This window comes from Rhincodon typus, chromosome 34, assembly GCF_021869965.1.
Source record: "Rhincodon typus isolate 14 chromosome 34, sRhiTyp1.1, whole genome shotgun sequence".
Taxonomy (NCBI): domain Eukaryota; kingdom Metazoa; phylum Chordata; class Chondrichthyes; order Orectolobiformes; family Rhincodontidae; genus Rhincodon; species Rhincodon typus.
The window spans coordinates 20886715-20895131 of record NC_063365.1 but is presented as its reverse complement, the minus strand read 5'-3'; the positions used below and the strand labels follow the sequence as shown (position 1 = coordinate 20895131).

At 40.9% G+C, this 8417-nt stretch overlaps 2 protein-coding genes across 4 annotated transcripts in view; both read right to left on the bottom strand.

Annotated features, from left to right (window-relative positions):
• bloc1s2 (biogenesis of lysosomal organelles complex-1, subunit 2) overlaps nt 1-266 on the bottom strand; it is a 10307-nt gene extending 10041 nt beyond the window's left edge. The window contains exon 1 of the mRNA XM_020535837.2: nt 81-266. Coding sequence (XP_020391426.2) covers nt 81-231 — 151 coding nt within the window. The 5' untranslated portion in view covers nt 232-266. The remainder of the gene's footprint in view (nt 1-80) is intronic.
• A 1554-nt stretch (nt 267-1820) lies between these two features.
• LOC109937231 (heterogeneous nuclear ribonucleoprotein D-like) overlaps nt 1821-8417 on the bottom strand; it is a 30775-nt gene continuing 24178 nt past the window's right edge. For 2 of the 3 annotated variants that reach the window (XM_020535835.2, XM_020535836.2), the window contains exons 6-8: nt 7268-7435; nt 4439-4550; nt 1821-2190 (exon numbers count right to left, since the gene is read on the bottom strand). In XM_020535835.2, coding sequence (XP_020391424.1) covers nt 4474-4550; nt 7268-7435 — 245 coding nt within the window. In that variant the 3' untranslated portion in view covers nt 1821-2190; nt 4439-4473. Of the gene's footprint in view, nt 2191-2818; nt 2905-4438; nt 4551-7267; nt 7436-8417 lie in introns of all 3 variants that reach the window. The other variant, XR_007265471.1, reaches the window with a different exon arrangement.

The window sequence follows — 8417 nt, the reverse complement described above, 5'->3', positions numbered from 1 at the left end:
GGAGGGGGGGGATGGAACGAGCGAGGGAGCGAGATACATTTGGGGGGTGGTGTGGGGAGAGAAGCTGGTCTTCCGCTCACCGGTCCTCCTGCCTCCTCCGACAGCCTCAGCCGGTTCCACGTCGCCAGGTCCCATCGCCAAAGGCGCTACCGGGGCACAGGACGATGGTGGTAGTGGCGCTGTTGCTGCAGCCGGCCGCTCCATTACCTCATCATCCACCACGGCCGCCATCTTCCTCCCTCTACCCAACACCCCCTATGTCATGTGACCCGCTACCAGCCCTGCACCAATCAGAACAAGCCAAGGTCACACGTGAGCTGCCACGCCCCCAGCACCTGTCATTTGAAACACATCGCCAACACGTGATCTCCTGTGCCCCGCCCCCTTGAAAGTTGCAGGTGAACAGCGCCGACTCCGTTCAGTCCATCCACCCTACACCTAACCCATTCATCAAACCAAAGGTACTGTGCACGTTACCCCACTCTCCGGGGTCGAAATATTCTTGGTAGAAGAATGAAGGGAAGTTGAGAAATGTTTGCACAGCAGGAGACTGATACTTACTGCATGAAAGATTGGCGGATGCAGAAACCCTCAACGCACATTATAAAAAAAGGCACTTGAATCAGAGCAAGACCAGAAACTTGTCAAGATAAGAAATTTATTTTTGCTGAGCACAGTCATGACAGGCCAACAGGCGTTCTTCTGTTCCAAAAAAGTCTAGGGACAAGCAGATGGGCTTCCTTGAGTAGCACAAACATCTGATTTCAAAGTAAGAGATATAGTAGGAACTGCTGATGCTGGAGAACCTGAGATAAGAAGGCATAGAACTGGATGAACGCAGCAGGAAAGCTGACGTTTCAGGTCTGGACCCTTCTTCACCTGAAACGTCAGCTTCCTTGCTCCTCTGATGCTGCCTGGCCTGCTATGTTCATCCAGCTATACACCTTGTTATCTTTGATTTCAAAGCAATGTACTTTGTAAAATGTACAAAGCAGGTGCAAACTTGCAAAAACAGTCACTTATTTTTCCCAAGAGAAACCTCAGACACCCTGCTCCCAAGAAATCTAGAATCAAACCTCACTCTTGTAAGAAGTGCATATTGAGTCCACCCTAGTGATCGCATTCAAAACTTCTGTTAAGATGATGTGAAAAAATTCAGCTAAAGACCAGGAGTGAATTTATCAAACTCCAAATATGCCAGTTGGTTGTGAAAATATCCTCAATGCCAAACATAATTACGATTTTATCTGTAGCCAGTGTCACACAGGTGAATCACCACACATGTACACAGAGCATTGTTCACACCCACAAAGCACCTTGTACTACAAATGAATGTCAATGTTTACTGGGGCATTTGGGACAAATTGGCCCTGGTGAAACTCCAATGTAAAGGGCTTCTGACCCATCCGGTTTCAAAATTCTCCCACCAGGTAATACAACCCAACTGTACAGATGTGGAATAGTGTAATCCAAACTAGCAGTCACAATTTATCTTAATTTCAGTGAACACACAAATACCCTCATTGCAGTGGATACAAGAAAATCACTGCATGTTGGATTCCAATGAGCCTGCCTTTACTACAAAGATTACGACTTTTGATGATCTCATATACAAACTAAGTATTTCACACACACTTGTGAAGTGATTTGTTGGGTGCAACTGCAGATGCGCAGATGGATCATATTTAAAGACAGTGTCCCATCTCCTGCACTGATCACACATTCTATACATTTAAACTGTAGTTCATTTGCAGATGCTGTTGTAATATAAATTTATATGATGGAGAGGGGAGGAGGGTTAAAATAAAAGTGATGCCATGAACATGTACAAAGGTTTTTATTTAATCACGCAGGAGGAGTTACAAATGGAAATATTTCACAGAGCTCATACACCAAAAAAATTTTCCCCTTACATCTGCCACACTGATCCACGATGTGCTCACCAGCAGTAAAACTAAATGGTGGTACATTATATTAGTTTAAAAACTTCACACAACAACTTTTTCTCCTTTACAAAAAAATATCACAGTCATCAAATATTACTCGCATTTAAAAATTACAAAGGAAACGCAAAAAAGTCCACCAGATCCAACACTGCCCATAATGCAAAACAAAATCTGTGACAGGTTTCTTCACTTCTTAAAGGATTTCAAAAGATGTTTATTCCCTCGTTACAATACTTGCTGCCACCTGGAAAACAGAAGGAACAACACAGCAAGGTTAAGCTTTTATCTACGTTTCTATTTAAATAAAAGAGCACACACTAACCGTGTGAAGTACTGGGCTGGCCGAGACATGTTTTCTCTATTTGTCAATATGTGTTTAGCAGATTTGAAGAGCAAAACTATGTTTTTTTTTTATTAGTAGTATCTTCAAGGAATTATCCAAGTCCTCCATGCTCTTGGGCCCAGCCTTCAGTTGTTAAGCCAACTGCATTTACAATACATAAACTATATATCACACACGGCAGATGCTGTAATATACAAGTCCATTAACATTACAGACATGAGTCACTCATCACTACTGTGCTATAGAAAGAAAAAAGCAAGCATTATTTAGCAATTGGTAGTACATTATCAAATTACACACTATTAATAGAAAGCACAATTTGTAAGAACGGCTTTATCCATTGAAGAAACAGGAGGTCATGGCTATATTACCACTTAACTTGAGCCTGTAAAGAAAATATTGCTACATAATTTTATTTTTAAAAAAGGAAAAACAATGTCTGCGTGAATGAAAGTGTATAATTAGAGTTTTTTTTTTTAAAACTGTCTTTAATCTTTATGGTGAGACAGAAGGTTGGAAGAGACCATACCACAGGGCATCTCGAATTCTGTCCACAATGTGCAGGCTTGTGCGAATCGTGTGGTCATGGTGACATGGCCTGCAATGAAGCTCCCACTGGCAGGTACAAACATAACGGTACAAGTCAGAATTAGACTGGTAGAATTCTTATCAGGCTGTTGCTCTGATATTCTTAAAACCCATTATGGTACATTACCTGAGATCTTTTACTCATTTAAGCGTTCAAATAGGTCTAGGTTATCCTTAAACTATTTACTGCTGTACGTATTTATGTAAAAGCTCAAAAGAAAGAGTTAAATGGGAGAATAAAAACGTTAAACCCATATTTAATACTTACAATAATGCAATATAATTGCACCATAAAATTAGAATTGATTTAAAAATCTAGATTACAAGACAGATTAAAGAGCTAGTTCAATCTGGAAGCAAACAGTTAAGGTGACACATACCAATTCACTTCTGCCAAAGCTCTCTGTGACTTTATCATTACTGTTAGAATTTGATAATCATTACCTATTTCAGAAGTCCACAATACAGCTTTGATTTTTATGCAGAAATTCTTTATATAACTATAATATGATTACGATCAAGGAAAAAACTTACATTCCACAGACAATGAACAGTTCAATATGAAGCATGTTACCAATTTTTAAATGTCATGGGACGCCAATAAGTCTGATGTTCAATGAATGAGGCTAAGTTTCTAGTCCCTCATACCTCTCCCCTTTTCTTCTTGCCCTCCCCACTCATGTTTCGGTTGCGATCCTTTCACAATTCTCCACTGCCCCAAGTGCATTTAGAAATTTCACTTATCATCAGAAGAGTCAGTCAAATTCGAAAAATCAAAAAGCAAATCAAACTTTTTCTTTATATAAAAAGTCTCAAGTACAAAGCAGCCAGAATCCCATGATTTGTTGATTCAAAAATGAAAAGGTGATTCAAGCTTTTAGCAAACTAGGACTCAATTTTACTGCACCATACAATAGCAGCACTAAAACCTACCATAAAGATCATCCTCATCACTCCAGCCAACCAATGAAGGCCATTTTAAAAAAGTTTTTATGCACAGAAGGGATGCGGGCTTCACTGATTGACAAACATTTGTTGCCCTTCTGTAATTCCCCCTTGAGAAGGTGGTGGTGAGCTGCATTCTTGAACCACTGCAGTCCATTTGCTGTAGGGCCACTCATAATGCCATCAGGGAAGGGTTTCAGGATTTTGCACCAGTCCCACTGAAGGAATGGCAATATATTTCCAGGTCAGGATGGCGAGTGGTATTTTCATGGCAGAACAGCAATATACTTTCAAGGACTGTAAATTCTCACAAGTGAATGAGAGTGTAACAATTTTACCAGAGCAGCTGACCTCCAATTGATCACTTTTTAAAAATTTCCACAACAGATGCTAACAATCTATCCTCAGGTCAGCAGGTGACTAAAAGTTTCAGGCAAATTTGTGGCCAGAAATTTTCTTTTTGCCTACACATAATAAAAATTCTGCTGCCTTCAAAACAGTAAATGGAACGCAAGGGCAATTTAATTAACCATTTTTAAACCAAGCAGCGTTGAACTAGCTTTTCAATTACAAATGTAAATGTTTTCTTCAAGTATCTGCAAGACATAGGCTTTACCTTGTTCATGGAGAGCTTCGGAAAGGCCAAGTCATCTAGTAAGGCCTATACTGAGTTTGGCCACTTCCTCCTCCTCCTCTCCTAGGAGCTTTACCATAGGTGCCTGGTTGACCTGAAAGCAAAATTAGTTGAAGAAAAGGATTTGTCAACTCTCAAATTGTTGACTACCTTTTGAAGTAAACTTCTGTTCATCCAACACCTTTGTTCAGAGGTATCAGTTTGGCTCAACCGGTTTCACTCGTACCTCTTCTGTCAGGGGGGCCGTGGGTCCCAAGCACCTTCTCGGACTTGAGCACAAAATCTAGGTTGATGCTTAGAATGCAGAAGAAGTCTGCAGTGTCGAGGTGCCATCTTCCAAATGAGGTGCAATTCCGAGGTCTTATCTGTCTACTGTGATGTATCTAGAAATTTGCATGGTGTTATTCAAAGAGCTGAGCGCTCTGGGCAGCATTCTTTCTTCAACCAACAGCAGTAAGCATAAACAGCCATTTACCCCATCGCTGTTTATAGGACATTGCTATGTATGCTTAGGTAACAGGAACCACATCGTGGAAGTTCTTGGGTGGCATTGGGCATGGTGAGAATGGCATGCAAGTCCATTCACTAATCCTTCTTGTTATGATGCATGCAATAAGTCTCAACTTTACCTGGGCATTTAGATAAATCTTGAGAATTTACGCCAACATCCAATTCATTTTGTCAATAATCTCAAGAGAAATTCTCGTGATCAAAGATGCATGGCTGAAATGCAGCTTGCTAACTTATTTAAAACCAAACCAGCAAATCTTTCTTTTAAATGTAAGGAGTTTACACCAGAAAGAAAAAATATTTCTTTGTTCTAAAATGTTCAGAATGCCTGCTAGTTCAATTCAAATTGAAATGATCTATCTATTCATAGCAGTGCTCTAACCAATTTGAACAGCAACGCAGTGCTGACAGCAGACACTCCCATTTCATTTGAATTCAGTTTTTAGATATTTTTCCAAACAATGTTCTCTTTGATCTGTTATTTTGTAGGGCAGGTTAGTAGTTTGAGCAGAACTGTAGCTGAGAGGTTATGTTATACTGCTCAACTGCATACAAGATGTCTTCTCAGGCTAAAGAACCAACTTAACTAGACACTCCCAGATATTAAACAGGTGCCCAAGACATAACTTTGACAGAAGTGCCTTATTTTAGCTGTGACCAACATTGAAAGGGTGATCAGTCACTATTATTGGTTTCCACTGATGTCCACGTTCAGTGCAATCCTCTTCTGACAATCTTTAAAAATCACTGACTCAGTTGTTTGGGGATTCAGAGAAGCTTATTAAGGAAATCCCAAAGTTTCTCAACGCAGATCACTTTGGGAAAGGAGGGAAGCTTTCAAATGATTTGATTGCATCATGTCACAGTATACTGACAATCTAAACAGAGGAGATTCCTGGAATACTATAAACTTTTCAGGACATAACAGTGCTAAATACTGAGTCTAAAAGCAAGGTCAATTTATTACTCCTTCTCCCAGAGACAGTAATGCCTTGTTATTTTGATTCTACAGACACCCTCATTACCTCACAACCGATTCACGGCCTGCAGCTTTGCAGCCAATCCCGATTCTGTTCTCATCCAAAGTCTCCTGAAGGGAATGGCGAATTGCATACTAGGAGTGGAAACCCTGGGCAATATGCCTTATTGGATTCTCTTGCAGTGTTTTAGGCCAAATCCAGTATAAACTACACTGGTAGCACTCATCTTTGAGTCAGGCTGTCAATTAAAGTTCCACTCCAAGTGACTTGAGCAAGAAATTTAAGCCAACAATCCTGTGCAATACTGAGGGAATACCTCATTGCTAAAAGGTGCCCTCTCTCCCAAGTCTGAGGTTTCATTTGCTGCAGGGCGTGGGTGATAAAGACCCCAAGGAACTACTGAAAGAGCAGCTAGATATTCCCCGGAATCCTGGCCGATATATATGCCTCAACCAATACTTTGATCACTACTGCTGTTGATGGAACTTTATTGTGAGCAAGTTTGTTAATGTTGGTGGCTGCACTCTAATAATTAATTAGCTGTAAGGCTCTTCGAGATGTGCCTAGAATGTGAAAGGTGATACTGAAATGACTTAAAATGCCTACAGTGTGGGAACAGGCCTTCCAGCCCAACAAGTCCAACCCTCCCAGACCCAGCCCCCTAATCTACATATCCCTTGAACACTATGGGCAATTTAGCATGGCCAATCCACCTAGCCTGCATATCTTTGGACTGTGGGTGGACACCGGAACACACAGAGGAAACCCAGGCAGACACGGGGTGAATGTGCAAACTCCACACAGGCAGTCACCTGGTGGAATCGAACCTGGGTCCCTGGCGCTGTGAGGCAGCAGTGCTAACCACTGAGCCACCGTGCCACCCATGGAAGTCTTCTTTAAAAAAACCTCTGTCCAAGTGGAAATGAATTAATGATATATAATAGCCATTAGGTTCAGCAACTGACAACCGGGTCAGAAAGGTTTAAGCAAATTTTTCGGCAAAACCACAGACACTCATTCTTAAAAAAAAAAAAAGCAGGTATTGCCACCAGCTTCCTTTTTCAGGTTTCTCGGAACCACATACATACTATAGTTTGGTCTGTGACCCACTACCAGAATGAAGTCTGCCAACGTCACGCACATCACTTGCTTGGAAGACAAAGCAAGTCGCTCTCCATTTTGCTTCTCCTTTGCTGGCAAATAACTTGCCACTACAGATTAGCTGACATCAACAACTCAACAAATTGACAGACTAAGGGACTACTTACTGGATTTTGTCAAGCAAACTACTGTGAAGCAACTCCTGATCTATGAAACTTACTGTTATAATCACCATATCCCTGTCCATAACCATAATAGCCATAGTTGTATGCTGGGTAGTCATAGCCACTATATCCACCATAATTCTGGTTATAGCCATAGTTATAATTTCCATAACTTGGGTTCCAATAGTTACTGTTGTAGCTTTGACTCCAGGTCTGGCTTTGTCCTAGAAATGGCAAACACAAACAGTCAGCAATTCAAAATTGTTCATAGTTATAACTTCTGACATTAACTTTGCCTTATATAAAATTCTTAAAGACCCAGATGGGATTGATGTTGGAAGGATGCTTCACAGCCTTAGGATGAGGGCCATTCAGGACAAAGACAGGAAGAATTTTCTTCACACTCAGAAGGGCTGTGACTTTTTGGAATTCCCTATCCTAGATTCAGTTGTTGAACATTTTCAAAAAAGCAACTGATAGACTTTTGAAAACAAACTGAACGAAGGAATATGTGATAGCACAAGAATACAGAACTGTGATAGTTCAGCCATAAACTTATTCAATGGTGGAGCAGACCTGAAGGGCCAAATGGCCTAACCTAGCATATATTCTTTAATATGCAAAAATAAACTGGAAGAAATCAGATCAAGTAGGTCTCCTCAGAACTGTCAGGTGAGCAAGTCAAATTTTCATGTATTCAGGACACATCCCAACTTTTGAGGGGTCCACTTATCTCAATCTCAGCCACAGCTGTGGGTTAGGTAGATGAACAACACCAGGGAAGGGAAGAGTGCTTCAGCCAAGCTGGTAGTGTCATATTATACCTCATGTAAGACAACTGCAGATTTGGGCTCTTCTCAGAACTCTGGAAGGTAGTATAAACGGAAAATCCATAACAGAACTGAGGTAGAGCCACACTGTCTGTCAGAAGATTCATCATCTTAACAGGCAGCCAAAGGACCTATCCATCTATTACAGTCACATAACAGACCGAGACATAATTGATTAGCCAACAGTTTTCCCCAAGTTGTGGCCAACATTCCTCTCAATCAGTAACGAAATCAAACACGATTCCATTCATCCAGCAGTTGCGCACAATATTTCCAATGTAAGAAACCCCTGCCTGTATTACAGTGCCCAAGCTTTCCACGAATTGAAAGTCAGAATCTGGGGCTGTCTAAAGACATGAAATGCTTTTAAATACAA